Source organism: Trachemys scripta, chromosome 4 (genome assembly GCF_013100865.1).
Source record: "Trachemys scripta elegans isolate TJP31775 chromosome 4, CAS_Tse_1.0, whole genome shotgun sequence".
Taxonomy (NCBI): domain Eukaryota; kingdom Metazoa; phylum Chordata; order Testudines; family Emydidae; genus Trachemys; species Trachemys scripta.
The window spans coordinates 54,675,462-54,692,545 of NC_048301.1; the positions used below are offsets into that span (position 1 = coordinate 54,675,462).

Sequence of the window (17,084 nt, forward strand, 5' to 3'; positions counted from 1 at the left end):
CTGTTTTTAAAGGAATTTCTAAAATCTTTCTAAATGAAAAATCATTCAAACAGTATCTAATACTGGCAATTTTCCTCTGTCTTCAGCTAGAACTTATTGGCCAACCAGGTCAGACATTATTAAAGTTCAAGTGGCCCAGTGGGAAAAGTAATGGCCTTGTGATACTATGAATTTTAAATGCTGCCATTTCTATGTATTGCACCATTATCTGTTTTCACACGTCACTAAATTGTATAGAAGTTGTTAGACCAACTTCAGTGTCAAGGTCATAGGAGTTATAACCGTTCTCAAGTATCCTTCACAGAGCTTTGTCATAGGGTTCTCCTCACATTATTGGATTTAAGTAGCAAGATTTTACTTTCTCTCTCTCTCTCTCTCTCTCTCTCTCTCTCTCTCTCTCTCCAGTGTTGGATATTTTTTTTTGGTCAAACTGTTTTTATTTCATGCAAAGTCAGGTTATAATCCCTACCTATAGAATCTGTTAATACTCAATTCACAGAAACATTTATAACAGTTTCATAGTTAGAAGTGCTTGATAAAATATCTTTTGAATTAAGCTACTGTATGTTTTAATGAAGCTAATATTGGTGAATTTCAGAATGGATTGATAGTTTTAGTTTTGGAGATGAATAGCTGAGCTTAAACCTCATTTTGATTTTAAATTTAATATAAGCTAATACTGAAAGTAGCATACGAGGCTGCAGCAAGTGGTTCCGGACAAATAATATATATTATTTTAATGCCATAATGCAATTTTATAATAAGAATATTTCTCAAATATTACTGTCTTCGTTGGGAATTAGAAAGCCAAAGTGTTGTCTACTAATGATGTTTCATCATACTGAAAACTTCTTATGCTCTGGTATTCGGATTTTGTTAAACTATTCCATGCTTGTTTGGGTTTTCACCATTGGAGGAATTCTCTAAGTGCTGGTCTGTTTTAGAAAAGATGCCCAATTGTATCTAAAGAGACTTAAAAACAACATCTTTACACTGGTGTGAACCCTTAATTTAGACACTGAAACTGGTTTAAACCTTGCTTAAATTGATTTAGCTTAAATCAATACAGGTGAGTTTGTGAATGATAACTGGCAAATAAGAACTTGGACAAGAACTAGTTTTTACGGTGTTTGTTTTTGTCAGGGGTGTCACAAATGTATTAAACCTTTAGTGTATTTCCTAGAAGAAGCAGCAAAAGGAGGGGTAAGGCCCTGCCACACACTGCTGTTGGTGGCTTCCCTACACTTTTCTTAGCTCACAAATGTAGAGTATCATAGCATTTGCTGGGCCTGCCTTATTCTTAAGCCTGATCACAGCTCAGGGTTTAGGAATAAGGCAGGCCCATAGATAGTTGTGTGATAAGAACCAGCAGATTACAAAAAGAGGTAATTGATGAAAAAATTGTCCGATTTGTTTATGCAACAAACTCTCTTTTCTGTATGATTGAGAACCCATACTTCATTAACATGGTTCAGTCAGTAAGACTAGGGTACAGTCCACCCAACAGAGCAGATGTTGCAGGCAAATTGCTGGTTAAAGTGTATGAAAGAGAAATTCAGCAGTGTGCAAAAGGTCTAGGTGGTAAAATTGTTAACCTGAGTCTTGATGGGTGGAGCAATGTCCACAATAATCCTATTGTATGTGCTTGTGTGACAACAGAAAAAGGAAATGTCTTCCTTACAGAAACAATTGATACATCAGGAAATGCACCCACAGCAGAATACTTACAAGAAGTAGCAGTAGAAGCTATAACAAACTGTGGGGAAAAAAAAAATCAAATGTCTAGTACGCAGCTTGGTCACAGACTATGCTGCAAATGTATCCAAGATGAGAAGAAATTATTTAGAAGAGAGTGAAGAGAGTCTCAAGCTAATATATGGTTGCAGTGCTCATTTGATGCACCTCCTAGCCAAAGACTTCAGTGTTCCAGAAATAAAGGCTAATGTTGTTGAAATTGCAAAATACTTCCGTAACAACCGCTTTGCAGCAGCTGCTCTAAAAAAAAGTGGGAGGAACCAAGCTAACTCTCTCACAAGACGTGCGATGGAACTCAGTAGTGGACTGCACTATATCAAGAACTGGCCTAATCTGATGACAGTCTGTGAACAAAATCGTGAAAAAATAGATGGCACTGTCACAGCCAAAGTTCTCAACATTGGACTCAAACCTTAACTGCTGAAGAAGAGTTGGCTATGACATGGCATTATGGAGGGATGATTGCTGGATGTCCAACTATAATAAACTTCAGAGCTAAGGGTGAACCATTCAAGTAATATGTTTGCTGATGATGTGTTAAAGAAAGTCACACCAGTAAACTGGTGGAAGTCATGTAAGCACTTGGATTCAGAGACTGTTGAATTGATAATCTCACTTTTAACAGCAGTGGCTTCTTCTGCTGGTGTAGAAAGAATATTTTCTTCCTTTGGACTAATTCATTCCAAATTGAGAAATCATTTGGGACCCAAAAAAGCAAGAAAGCTTGTTTTTCTCTTCCAGATTATGAACAAACAGAAAAATGAAGGTAAAGATGACTGAGTTAGCTGCAGAAGCCAATATTTTAAGTTTCTCATGTTGACCTGCCTGACATAGTCGATGTAATTTTTTTTTTAAATATTTCATTTAACTATTTTAGTTCAAAACAATTTTAACAAAAGCAAACCTGATTTTAAAAAACTTGAATGTTTAACAAAATTCGTATGCTTGTGTTGTTAAAATACTATATGTTTTCGGTTGAAGAAAAAAATCCAGAATATATAACTTTGTTTTAGTTAAATAAAACAATTTAAATGTCTGTCTGGTAATGTTCTCTTCCTAATACAGCCTGGCAAGAAAATCCTCCAAATATTAATGATTAACCTGCTGAATTGGAGATAGTTCACCACCCAATGACTTCATAAATATCTGCTTCAATTATCTTTGGTAAATGAAATAACCAAACAATCAATCATACATTTTCTGCTATAGCTGTAAAACTAATCTGAAAAGTTTTCAAAATAAATCACTTTAAAAATGTACAGTGTGTACCTTCTAAGAATGAAACCTACATCTGTCTCTGAGTTGTGAAGAATACGTATTATGGTTATAACAGCCAACAAAAAAGCATTTTTATGTAGAAATCCATGATTAAATCAAGTCTTCCTGACTAGGGATTTAAATCAGATCCACCCTGATCGTTTGAACAAAAATACCTTCAGGATGATACAGGTAGTATCTAGCACTTATCTAGTAGCACTTCATCCAATGATCTCAAAGCACTTCACTAAGTGGCTAAGTATTAGAACTGAGTGACCAGCAAAACATGTATGTATATTTGAGTGGTCAGGTTTTACTGATACGAATACTTGCAAACAGTGAATTTTAATCTCAAATGTTAATGTTTGATGAAAATGAATTTCCGATTGTTCAATTACAAAATTCAAAATTGCCAGCTGGTTGATTAGTTAAATCAACTAGTCTGGGAACAGGTACAACATGAATATATACCCTATACAGGGTCTGTTTTGAAGATAAATTGAATATTTGCCACAGTGTTCACAAACTATTTTATACAGACGCCCCCTGGGTTATGCAAACCTGACTTACACAAATCCGCACTTATGGAAAAAGTTTTTTGTTTTTGTTTGTTTTTTTTGCGTAATTGTTGGGTATATGTTTCCGACTTACGCAAAATTCGAGTTACGCAAGGCGTTCCGGAACAGAACGCTTGCGTAAGTCGAGGAGCGTCTGTATAGGAAAAAATAATAAAGAAATTACTATATACCAAATGAGACTTGCTATCTGCTTATGAACGTTTTATGCTAGACTGTGACTTAGAATGCATGTCCATGCAGGATAGTTTGAAAGAGAGAGAGAGAGATCCTACTTGAATTCCTATAATGGAGACCCACTATATGTGTGTGTTATGAAATTTGAATCTGTTGTTTTGGGTCTTCAAAAACAATAGCTTCTTGTTTTTGTATATGTGGTCTTGTTTGTTAAATGCTCAAATATCTCCTAAATTAATGTTTATCCTGTACTTTTGTGTTCTTAATGAGGTGGAACATTCTTTCTTATAACATGAAAGTTACTTCTCTTGTAGACTGAAATAAATGTCTTCTGTTAAAACAAAATAAAAAACACCACTTGAATGTTTTATTTTAGTCTGTTACGCGTAGCACAAATCTTTTTCTTCCCCCTCCCCTCTTCCTAAAGCTTTATTATTATTGTCCTATGATGCACTTTGCTTTTTGCTGGTTTATTATCTATATGTTTGATTAATAGTAATTGGTAGAGACCAACCAAATTTATGGTCCATTTTGGTCAATTTCACGGTCATAAGATTTTAAAAATTGTAAATTTCATTATTTCATATATTTTAAATCTGAAATTTCATGGTGTTGTAATTATAGGAGCCCTGACCCAAAATGGGGTTTGTTTGTTTGTTTGTTTGTTTTTTTTGCAAGATTAGTGAAGGGAGGTTGCAGTATTGCCTTCCTTACTTCTGCACTGCTGCTGTTGGCACCACTGCCATTAGAGCTGGGCAGCTGGAGTTGCTGAACAGGAGCCCAGCTCTGAAGGGAGTGTTGCCACCAGCAGCAGTGTGATGGCATGGTTTGGTATTGCCACCCTTACTTCTGTACTGCTGCTTGTGGGGTTCTGCCTTCAGTACTGGGTGCCTGGCCAGCAGCCAGTGCTCTCTGGCCACCCAACTCTGAAAGCAGTGCAGAAGTAAGGGTGGCAATACCGTGACTCCCTCCCCTTACAATGACCATGTGACACACACCCCCCACCCCCGCAGCCCCCTTTGGGTCGGGACCCCCAGTTTGAGAAATGTTGGTTTCTCCAATTAAATCCCTATATTATAGGGTAAAATTACACAAAAGACCAGATTTCAGAGGGGGGAGACCAGATTTCACGGTCCATGGTATGTTTTTCATGGCCGTGAATTTGGTAGGGCCCTAGTTATTGGTTTGGAGTTTATCCATGCTGAATTGGAGTTTTCTGTTATGGTTAAATTCATAAAACGTGAAGCTGAATTTTTGGCTTCACCGACTTAAGTAAAACACATATAGGGGAGAGGTGTGTAGGATGGATAGAGGCAGAATCGGTTTTAAAATCAGAGTCTCTAAAGGGTAAGCTTGATTTATTCCCCGAGTATGTACAGTTGCTGAAATCTTAGAAAATTAACTAACAAAGTGTAAATTATATATTCACTAAAATGCTATGTGTGGTATACATTTAAAAATAAAAATTACAAAGTGTAATCAATTTACCAGTAATTATCTGCAACTATTGGTAGCATAGGTTCAAAGGGATTTCTTTTTAGTTTTGAAACCCGGTTGAATATAGTATTTAGCAAAAGACTAAGGCTATGGCTACACTAGAGCTTCTCCAGTGTAGCCATTTGAAGCCGATTGGAGAGCTCTCCTGTTGGCTTAATTACTCCAGTCTCTGCGAGTGGCAGTAACTATGCTGGTGGGAGAAGCTCTCCCATGGACATAGCGCTGCCCACACTGGTGCTTAAATCGGCATAAATTATGTTGCTTATAGGATTTTCTAATTCTCACCCCTGAGTGATATAACTTGATTTAGGCTATGCTACACTATAGCTTAAGCCGGGCCACAGACCAATCTTTGGTTCGGCCAGCATCCTCTATATAGAGCTGTCTGGAATATCGGAACTGATGCTAATGAAATCCTCTGGTCTACCAGATTCTGCATGGACATAAACTAATTCTGTACTGTGACAATCTATGAAATATAATTTTATTTGCATCAACATATTATCTGTTGTCCCATAGATACTCAAAAAATATACACTGCATTCAAAATTTCCAGAATGGTGTCTGTGGATGGTAGCAACAACCAGAAGACTTAAACAAAAGCTGCTGCTTCCAGGAAATGCCCGCTGTTTTTCTCCTAACGCATTTTATATTTAACTCTTGTACAAGATTTAAAGTTGGCTCTGGCATTGATTATTTATAGTTTAGTCCAGTAGACTCAGAGCCCAGCCCTGTATGCAAACAAACCTTCGTTCCCATAATATTTTTCACATGGGAGGTCTTTGTGGTTGTATGTGAGTTGGAGCCTAAAGATGATATTTCAGTTTTGAAAATAGAAGCCATTTATGTTTCTTAGATAAGATTTAGGCATCTCCAAGTGTTGAAAGAAGAGGCGTTAGAATCCATTCTGCTGTTGTCCATAGGAATCCAACTTTGTAATGACAAGAATAAAAATTAAACTAATCAGGCATGGAGATAAAAGTATGGCATAAATGTCAATATGTGTTTATACCTACTGAGTAGAAAGTTCATTATGGATGATCTTCAAGGTAAAAAGGTTAATTCAAGTGCAAGCTTGACAGCCTTGAACAGAGTCCAAGGAATCCATAAGTTGTAGATCCTCTTCCTCTTCTCCCCCCCACCCCTGAAAGCATTCTTAAATAGCTTCAGCTAGATAGTACAGACAGCCACCCACGGGTTACGCAAACCCGACTTGCACAATTTCACACTTACGGAAAAAGTTCTGTAAGCTAGAAATAGGAGGGTTTTTTTTTTTGTTTGTTTTTTTTGTTTTTTTTTGTTTTTTTTTTGCATAATGGGTGGGTATATGTTTCAGACTTACGCAAAATTCGAGTTATGCAAGACTAAGAGGGAACAAACAGGAAAGTACAGTAATTGGGGTAACATGGATAGGAGAAAGGGAACTGGTAGAAGAAAGTTGGGGATTAGGAGAGGAAGCAAGTCAATTAAAGTCACTAAGAGATGTAGAATATAATCAGAACTAATCAAAGAGAAATCTTACATTGAGCATACAATCAAGAAAAGGAGAAACAATTCTCTTATTTAAATTGTGTGACAGACACTTTTTTTTTTAAAGAAAAATTAATAATGGATCATGAAGTTCAGCTCTTGTAATAAGATGTTGGGGGTTAATAAAATCATGATTTTATTTTAATAAGATGTTGAAGGTGATTTAAGGTTTCTGCCTACAATCTTTTGAAATAATTTGTGGCCATAGGAGACTTCCTGTTCCATCTGTTATTAGTCTTTACTGGTTTTAATTTATGTACATATCCTCCATACTGTAGAATGACTTGTCACTTTAGCCTTTTTGTTTAAAGAAAAATAGGATTTATCAGCTTAAAATTTTAAAAAGAAATCTTTACTCCTTGTCTTCCCTCCCAATCTTCCCTTTTCTCTGTCATGGTAGACAACACAACTATCCTCCCTTTCACTCACTGCCTCCCCTGGCCCATAATCTGGGTGTCATGTTGGACTCCACACACTCTAGCTCCTCACATCCAGATGGTGCCCAAATCTTGCTGTTGCTTCCTTCATGAGATCCTTGAGATCCCTGCTTCACCACTTCTGTACGTCCACACCATCAAAAGACTTGTGCAGGCCATCACCGTCTCCCATATTAACTACTGCAAACTCCTCATCTTTCTGATACCCCTCTCATCTCCCTCATATCCATTCAAATCATTGCTGCTAAGGCATCATTCTTGCCTGTTGTTCTAACCATATCCACAAACCAATCGCCTAGCAACATGACACTCTGATCCTGTTTGGATCTTATAGGCTCTACCTTAATATAAAGAGTAATACGTTAAATATGAAATTTTCATATGCATTTATTTGCATCATTTGACTGTCTTGTAACTTTGTTAAATTTTTCTATAATTCTATTCAGTAGTATTCTGTAAAACTGTATATTAGAGAGACTAATACCCATCTATAATTCTAATATTAAAATATAATGATATGACTGGGGCAGGTAAAGAAACAATGATCTTGTAGTAAAAGCCCTGTGATTTGGGAGATCTGGACTTTATCTTGGTTCTACCTCACACTTGGTGTGAATTTTAGACACATTATTTAATCTCTCTGTGTCTCAGTTCTCCATCTATAAAATGCTGATAATACTTCCTTATCTTTAGCTGTTCGTGAGGCACTTAAATACTACCATAGTGGAGTTAATAAGTATCTAGATAGAACATTTAAGTTTGTACCATGTTAGGGTCAGCAATGTAAAACACAGTAGAAAGACACAGACATAATGTTATTGTTAAATTCTTGTGTAGTGAACTGTATGAGTTATCTGAGAGAGGAATATGATTTCAGTCTTTGTTCCTGAATATCAGAACAATCTAAGATGTCTTAGTAGATGCAGTCATGAAAGGAAAACTGTTAATTATTCATATTGCTTTGCTGTACTATAAAATTTGATTTATTGAAACTGTAATTTGTTCAACTTGTAACTGGTAGGAAAATATATCAGAAGTAATTAATTGTATTCAAGATGTGATGAGCTGGATATATCCGCAGAGGACAATTGAAGACTGTAGCAGTGTGGTATTGATTTGCCTTTTAGAGGAAAAAATCTTGTCCCATTTCTAAATGTTAACAATTCTGAGGGAAAAATTCCCACTTGGGAAGAATGTTTTCCAGGTTGCTTCATTGCCAGGTGTTTGACATTGAGTGGCGCCTTAGATGAATGAAGCTTATGGCAGCCTTTGGAAATGACCGACTCCGGGGAATCTCAGCTTCCTGCTGTGAAAGTTTCTATTTTCAAAGCACATCAGTTTCAGTGGGAATGTTCCAGTAGTCCCATATGCTACTTCTGACAGAGAGCTAAGTTTCTACCCTGAATATGAGACAGCTACTGAAGAGGTTCCCTTGCTGCTAACAAAATGAATTTCAATATGTTGCCAATGAACAAGCGGCATGTTCCCAACTGCTAATGGAATTTAACTCCATCAATTATTAATGGAAATTTGCTTTGTTTTCGTTCTTCCCCTCCCTTTTAACTCCACTACATGCTACTGATATGACTTTGTGGGTTCTGAAGCTGAAAAAGAATCACCCAAACAATGTTAGTTTGCTTTGAAACTCTTGCTATATTTTTCTCCCCTCCCTCATACTCTCTCTCTCCTTGACCTAGCAGCAGGAAGCCTTTGTCTGAGGTGTTCATCTGGAACAACTTTTCCACACTTGTTTTCATGTTCTGTTAGATTACAGGGCAGCAGGCCTACCTTTGAAGCTCCCTTCTCTTTTGTTTCTTTGCAGTGCACTCCAGTAATTAACTTTGTCCTTCTTTTATTTGTTCCAGTCAATCGCAGTCCACTCTGCTGAGCATCTTCTCCCAGGAGTACCAGGTTAGAAGTTTTCTCCTTTGTGAGGGTTGACAGGTGCCTAATTGAATGATGAATGTCCCTTTATTTCTTTGTAATTGAACTGCCAGCTTTCTGATTGGTTTGGAGGATGTTCCCTTTTCCACATCAAGCACCGCCTGAGTCTCAGTGGATGGCTGCCAAGCCTACCCATCCATCTGTCTAATAACATCTAGCCTTTGCTTATTTGGTGGACCTGTAATAAATTATGCTAAACCATTATTATTCTGACAATAATAATTTCCCTGTGTTGCGTGGTTCCATGTGCTAAATGTTTGCTGACTTGCACTGTCAGTGCTGCTTTCCATTGCTGACAGAGATGATGATAAATGACCATTGCCGGAGTGGCAGAAGGCAAGAGAGGCAGAAAATGGAGTCATTTATCATGAGATGACAGGTGTCAGTCAAGTGGCAAGTCTCTGTGGAATTACTTTTTGTGGTTTTTCAAATAAGTTGTTTTTAAGCAATGCTCTTCCTGGTTAAAAATGGCAATTGAATTGTAAAACTAGAGTGCAGAGGACTTAGATGGAATTGAATTGAGGGAAAATTAATACAAAGGTTGAAAGAGAGAACAAGTTTTTCTTTGCCCTCTGCAGACCTCAGCAAACTTATTTAGATTCAATTACTATGACCTTACTGGCTTTTACATATATGGTACATTGCAGTACAGTCTGAAGACATTCTATTCAATGGATAGATGAAAAACCATTTCTATATAGAATTCTCAAAATATAATTCAGTTTCCCTTATAAGCTGAATACAGTGGCCAAAAAGCATGCACTCAGACATTCATGCTTTATATGTCTGATGTGATACATCATAAAAGTCTCTGGTTTTGTTTTTTCTTTCTTCTCAGAAACAAATCAAAAGAACACATGCAAAGCATCACACTGCTGAGGCTATTGAAACTTACTACCAAAGGTATGACCTACCTTCCCATCCCACTCGAAGGTATTGTAGTTCCTACTAATTGTAATTATAATTGAGTAAATCAGGTTATTAGGCTAATTTCATATAAAAATAAATTAACAAATAGGATGGTGGAAGTACCCTAAGATAATTTCAGTGAAAGATCCTTGAGTCAGAAGTTGTCTCTTCAGTTTTAGCAGCAGAATTTCTAGGCTTAAAGACAAGATGACAAAATTATATCTCTTGGAGCACATGTGTTAGTATTATGTATTGCCTTATTCTGAAAGCTATAAGATTTCGTGCCAAGGTTGATGATATAAATTATATTGGTGAGCGAAAACTACCCAAATTGAGGGGGCCTGCTCAGTTATAAATGTTTTTGTTGTTTAAGCTACAGACACTTTATTATGTAAAAAATTGCATATTAAATTAATGTATTTACCAATATAACGTAAACATGTGTGAACTAAAACTTAAAACCACATGAATGTCAGAAACACCTTTTAAGGAGGAATGAAAACCTTTAATATGTCATTTTACAAAATAATTTTACAATTGTATGCATCTTGAGTTAATAAATAGTAATTGCTAACACCTTATGGTTTTGTCTTACTTCTACTGACTTTTCTTTAGACATATCAATGACATAATTGGGGCATACTGATAACTGGTAGAGAGATACAATTAAAATATTACTATGTAGACTGACATATCTGAAGAGCTTTCATGGCAAGTGAGATTGTGATTATAGGTGTCTAGTATTTATGCTTTAATATCTTTATGAATGAGGAAAATAAACAAAAAGCTTTCATTTGTAAACAATTAGCTAGTCTCAATGTTTCTGCAAAGTCACATATTTAGAACTAAGGACAACCTCGTAATATTAGACATGAAGGAAGAAAATCTAACGCACCATATTTTGCTATTTTCTTTTGAAAAATAGTTGCACTGCCTTATCACATTACAATGGTCACATTTTGCCTGTCCCAGTATTGATTCTTGTTTAGGAAGGATATTTTTAAAAAATCTTTCAAATTCACACTATTACTACATAATATTGTTTCTAATTAATTTTCACTAGTATACTTTCAATAAATAACAATACATTAACTGTGACTGTTTCAACATGTTCGGAGAAGTGTTATTATTAGAACACTTTAACCACTTTGTGATCAATGTGTCTCCAGATCACCCAGTGTAGTGTTTGTCTATTTTTATTATAAGTGTCTTAGAGCAGGAAACATGGAACTAATCCTTGCTTGCCTTATATGCAGCAGTAGTTGCATTGGTGCCAGTAAGATGGTTCGTGTGAGTAGTCTGCTTTCATAAGGCAAGCAGGATTTGGCCCCCTATCTTCCTCATGTTTTGTACAGTCTCAAGTATGATGGTAGTGCATAACAAATTCACATGTCTGAAGCTTGATGGTAGTGGAAATGATGTAAAAAATGTTTTCTCCAATTATTTTGTCTTGTTAATTTTAACTCAGCTGCATAAAATACGTTAATAAATGTACTAAAACAGCTTGGTGAGTAATCTACTAATTTAATAGATTCCATGTGGGTATTTTGGGCTAAGTAAGGAAAGATTTGTCTGACTGAAGTAGTTAAATAGAGTTTGAATACTTGGCAGAAAAATTTAAATGAGGGTGCATATATTACATTTTTTTTATTGTAACATTTGAAGAAACTTTTATCTCAGTATAGTGTTTTTTAATGCTCCAGTTACTATAATACCAAAATGCCATGTACAAAAATAGTAAGCATGATTTTCTAAAAGGACCTTAATTTCAATGTTGTTGTAGTTTGTGCTGGCTTTCTTCTATGAGGTGTTCATTTCTTTCTTGGAGACAAAGCAAGAACAATTATTCTGCATCCTTGTGCGGGGAAGGCTTGTCTGAACTTCAGCTTTTTCTTTTTATAAATAATACATTATGTAAGTTACAAGGGCAAATTGCTTCTGCCTGCAACAGGGTGAATATCTGCCCGCCAACTAGGAGGGAACTGGGAGGAGCAACAGGATTGACACCTGTCAACGATGTGGTTGAGGGTTAAGATGAGTAGGCTTGGTGTTGGAAGACAAATTTGCCATAGTTTACACTTGTAGCACGGCAGACTGGTCTGTAATAATCATTGGTTCCCATTGATGGAATGGTACTAGTCCTGGTTGATTGGAATAGTGGTGCTGCTTGGGAACAGGTAATAGTGCTGCTGAGTGTAGGTGTTGATTTGTGCTCAACTCTGTGCTCAAATCCTGAAGTAATCTTGGAGGTGGGTAAAATTGGAAGCTGTTTACCAGAAAGACCAGGATGCTTTTCAGCATCATGAAGCAGTCCACCTCAGCACAGTGTGTGTCTTCAAGACACGAAGTCACTAAGTTCATAATAAAGTACACATCAGGGCTAGAGATGCTTTTGGCCTGTAATAGATTAAAGAAAGTAGCTACTGCTGACAGTGGAATAAGCAGGTAGTATGAAGTTATAGGATGTCAGTGTTGAGTGAGTGTTACTGATCTGAAAATTTGAGAACTCTTTTTTGTTTCACCAAAACAAATGATATGTGTTCATCTGTATACTGGGAAATTTTTAAGTAGTTATTCATGCAGCTGAAAATGTTTTTCCATAAGATGATCTTCTATCATGCCTGTCATGAATGAACCTCAAAATGCTTTACAGATGTTAAAACTCACAATACCCCTGTGAGGAGTTGTAGGTAAATGCTGTTGTACCCATTTCACAGATGGTTGAACTGAGGCGTAAATACATTTTGACCCATTCATAGCAAGCTGTTATTGGAGTCAGCAACAAACCTCAGACTTCCTGACTTTGTCATTGTCCAACCACTAGAAACCACTTTTCTGCTTTTCCTGGACACAGATTTTTTTAATTTTATTTGATTGATTTACAGTATGGGAGGTTCTGGCAGTTTATCCAACTAGTCTTAGATTTTGTGCAGAGACACAGTTATCACAAAACTGATCTTCTGAAGAGGTTGCATACTACATTACTTTTTATGACTCTTCTCCCACTCCCATCCTTTAGGGTGTAGCCACTAAGCGCCATTTGGCCCCCTCAGAACTGCCAGTGACACAATTCCTTCCCACCAAATCCTGAAGGAGTCCTCTAGGCACTACTGCAATATAAACATCAAACAATAATGATAATAAGGAGGCAAAAAGGCGGTTTAGTCAGTGTGAGGGAGTGGTCAGAAACTTCACCACCCATACGTACAGTCCGGATAATAAAATGTCTTTTTCTTTTCCTTTTGTGGCATTCATTTGATATTGTTAAGTCTAAATACAGAAAGCTTGCATCACAGCTTTGAGACTGCTGCCTAACTGGTAAAATCAGTAGTTGCATTTGCATATTTGTACCCACATGCACAGTAGCTACATGATGCATGCATATGCATTTAAAGATAGTGTTGAGCCCCAAATCTTCATTGTGGATAGTAGAGATTTCTTGTGTTATGCATCTTTTAATAATACAGATATAATTTGTTTATATGGCATTCAGCCAAAAATACAATTTTGAAAGACGATTTTCTTGGCTTACTCATTGTATTTTTAATAAGTACTTAACTGAGGTTGATATATCTTACACATCTGCAGGAGGGAACCATGGAAAGTTAATGATAGGGAATCTTTTGGAAATAAGTATTTTAAACTAGTGTTTTCTAGCCAGGCTGTGTGTGACATTTGCCCAAGAGAAAGTGTCCCCTGTGTATTTCTAAAGTGTTGAAGATGGCCTTTTCTTGCCACTGCAGATTTACCTGGCTTTGTCTTGTCTAGGTACCTGAGTGGGGTGATGAAAAATGCAGCTGCCCCTGTACTACTGGAGCTAGCCAATGAGGTAATCATTTTTTAAAATCTTCCTGTGTAAAACCTAAGGGGCATATCTATAGTGACTTTACTTAGAAATGTAATTAACCTAAAAAAAATGGTTTCAAGGCACATTAGACATATGAAATTGTTCCCAAGTCTGTTAGTACGTCCAATAATTGGACAAAGAGCCCCATTTATTAATAAATCAGTTAATGTAATTAGTCTCTAACTTCAAGGCAAATGTGTAAGAGGCTTCTGGAATTTTTATTTTGTTGAAAATTTTAGAGAAACTGAGTAAAACAAGTGCTGTTTAACATGCTGGTTTATTTTTAAAATACCCATGTTGATTAAAGACATGTAGACTAATATTGAGATTAGAGTTTCTTGTTTAAACTCTCTCCTTCTTTCCCCTGCCCCCTCCAAAACCATGATTTTATAGTTAAGGGTTAAAAGCATTTCGTTTCCTTGACGCTTCTATTTCCATTTATACAAATTAGTGGAATGGCTAAGGAAGACAGATTAATATAAAGCAATTAAGCAAATTAAACACTCAATATGTCAATATCTTAGAAAACTTTGTATACCAGAAGTTTGATACACTTGCCACTTTAACGAGACAGTAACTAATTTACACCTCTACCCCAATATAACGCTGTCCTCGGGAGCCAAAAAAGCTTACTGCGTTATAGGTAATAAACTTGCTTTGATTCGCCGGAGTGCGCAGCCCCGCCCCCCCCGGAGCACTGCTTTACCGCGTTATATCCAAATTCATGTTATGTCGGGTCGTGTTATATGTCTGGGTAGAGGTATATTGATATTGTTTGGTAACTGTGGTATGAATCTGTTTGGGACAGGATGAGTTGTTTGCATTAAAAAAGTATGTTCCAATAGTTACTTTGAATGAAGATGTAAAAAGTTCATAATAGTGGTAATGAGACTACTAGAAAAAATGAAATGAAATATCAAGCCCTTAAACCAGCAGTTTGCAAACTCTTTGAACTGAGTTGTGTCTCTTCTCTTACCTCCCCCCCACCCTCTTGAGTTACAATTTTTGGTTGTGCCCCTCAACCCAGACAAAAATAGGCACATGCAAAAGTATGCATGATAGGTTTATGAGTACGCTAATGGAGACCTTAGCACAGCTTTAAGTAAATTACCTACACCTGTAAGTTTCAAATACACAGATACTTACCAATGGCACAGCCACAGCTTCCTCAGCAGTGTGCTGCTTCTACCTTGCAATCAGGCTTCACCACTAGGGCAGGGCCAATACCTGGCCCTCTCCCTTCAGATTTTCAGAGTGGTGGAAGGGATGTGTGACTATTTCTTGGGGCGGAGCCAGTGCTGGGTGCAGTGGTTGCGAAGAGTGGAAGGTATCAGAGGGGTAGCTGTGTTAGTCTGAATCTGTAAAAAGCAACAGAGGGTCCTGTGGCACCTTTAAGACTAACAGAAGTATTGGGAGCATAAGCTTTCGTGGGTAAGAACCTCTTACCCACGAAAGCTTATGCTCCCAATACTTCTGTTAGTCTTAAAGGTGCCACAGGACCCTCTGTTGCTTTTTAAGAGTGGAAGGGATAGCTCAGTGGTTTGAGCATTGGCCTGCTAAACCCAGGGTTGTGAGTTCAATCCTTGAGGGGGCCACTTAGGGATCTGGAGCAAAATCAGTACTTGGTCCTGCTAGTGAAGGCAGTGGGCTGGACTCAATGACCTTTCAGGGTCCCTTCCAGTTCTATGAGATAGGTATATCTCCATATATTTATTATTAGATGTTGACAGTGACGCACAGGCTGATAGGCCTGCTGAGGTGAATCAGGGGGTGAAGGTGGCACTCCCTCCCTACCTCTGTGGGGGCTGGCCGAGCCCTAGGGTGACCAGATGTCCTGATTTTATAGGGACAGTCTCAATTTTGGGGGCTTTTTCTTATATAGGCACCTACTACCCCCCATCCCCTGTCCCGATTTTTCATACTTGCTATCTGATCACCCTACTGAGCTCTGCTGAGTGGGGCATTGCCACTCGCCCGCCCCTCACCCCCTGCAAATGTTTTTCCATGCCCCACAATTTGAGGCACCTCTGCATTAAACTCTGAAATATTTATTTACAATAATAATAGCAATACAATATCTGATTTGACTTGGAACTGCTTGTGGAACCCTCAAAGGGACAGAATGAAATGTATGGTGTTTTTGTGTTGCACTTTAATAGAAAACATAGGAGTAAGGCAGAAAATGAGTGTTTGCATTAAAAATGATGTGACACTGTGAACATTAAGTGTTGCAATAGCAGCAAGTTCTACATGTTATATTAGCAAGAAAGGATGGCTTCTCTTTCAGTTTCAGTCTCTTGTACATTGCTGCAGTCAGCAAATGAGCCATTACCTATCAGTTACTAGAAGGTTTTAATGGTCTATGAAGTGTCTACACATCCTGATGATACAGTTAACATATAATAGGGGATTTACCTTATATTATTGGCAAAGCATGCCTTTTTGCTATTTATGAAAGCCAAAGGCTTTAAATGTATTCTATTCTATTTGAATAAAGAAATAATTGGTTTAGTAAGAATTCTTGGTAAATTAACTGGGTTTGCTATATTGCATGAGAACTATCACAAAAGAGCATCTCATCAGAGCAAAGTAATACAGTATTAGTATTCTTAATTTTTATATATTTTGTTTGCATTTCTTCTTCTACCCATGATATTCCCATTCACTTACATATGATGGATATAATTTCTGATTCTAGAAATCTCCCTTTAGCCATACTGTACTAATGCACCTTTGCAATTCAGATAATTTTTTTCTTTAGATCAGAAATAAATAAAAAAATTATAGAGAAAGGAAAGTTATTTAAAGAACTTATTTGTTGTTGGCTGTACAGTAAGGTACATAAGAAAGGCAGTGTTTTCTGTTGCGTGTTTTTTGTTTTTATTTTGTTTTTTGGGTTTCTTTGGGTGTGTGTGTGCGTGCTGCCTAATGCATTAGAGAACTGTGGCAATAACTAGCACCATATTACTGCTTCCAAACAATCAAGCTGCCATTTTTATGTGATAGTTAATATTTAAATGACATACTCCTGCATCTGCTGACAATTGATGTAATGGTAATACTTTATGAGTCAATATATATTTAATCAGTGGAAACTGTAAAAATTGATGAGAAATATATTACATAGGTACATTACAGTATATAGCAGCTCTGGTG

The 17,084-nt window shown here is 37.0% G+C and overlaps 1 protein-coding gene across 8 annotated transcripts in view; it reads left to right on the forward strand.

Moving 5' to 3' along the window:
* Window positions 1-17,084, forward strand: part of CDIN1 (CDAN1 interacting nuclease 1) — a 173,807-nt gene that overhangs the window by 22,291 nt on the left and 134,432 nt on the right. For all 8 annotated transcript variants that reach the window (XR_004645508.1, XR_004645509.1, XR_004645507.1 and 5 more), the window contains exons 2-4: window positions 9,094-9,139; window positions 10,011-10,075; window positions 13,850-13,910. Coding sequence is in view for 5 of the 8 variants with exons in the window: in XM_034768938.1 (XP_034624829.1) it covers window positions 9,094-9,139; window positions 10,011-10,075; window positions 13,850-13,910 (172 nt within the window). In the remaining 3 variants the exon portion in view is untranslated. The remainder of the gene's footprint in view (window positions 1-9,093; window positions 9,140-10,010; window positions 10,076-13,849; window positions 13,911-17,084) is intronic.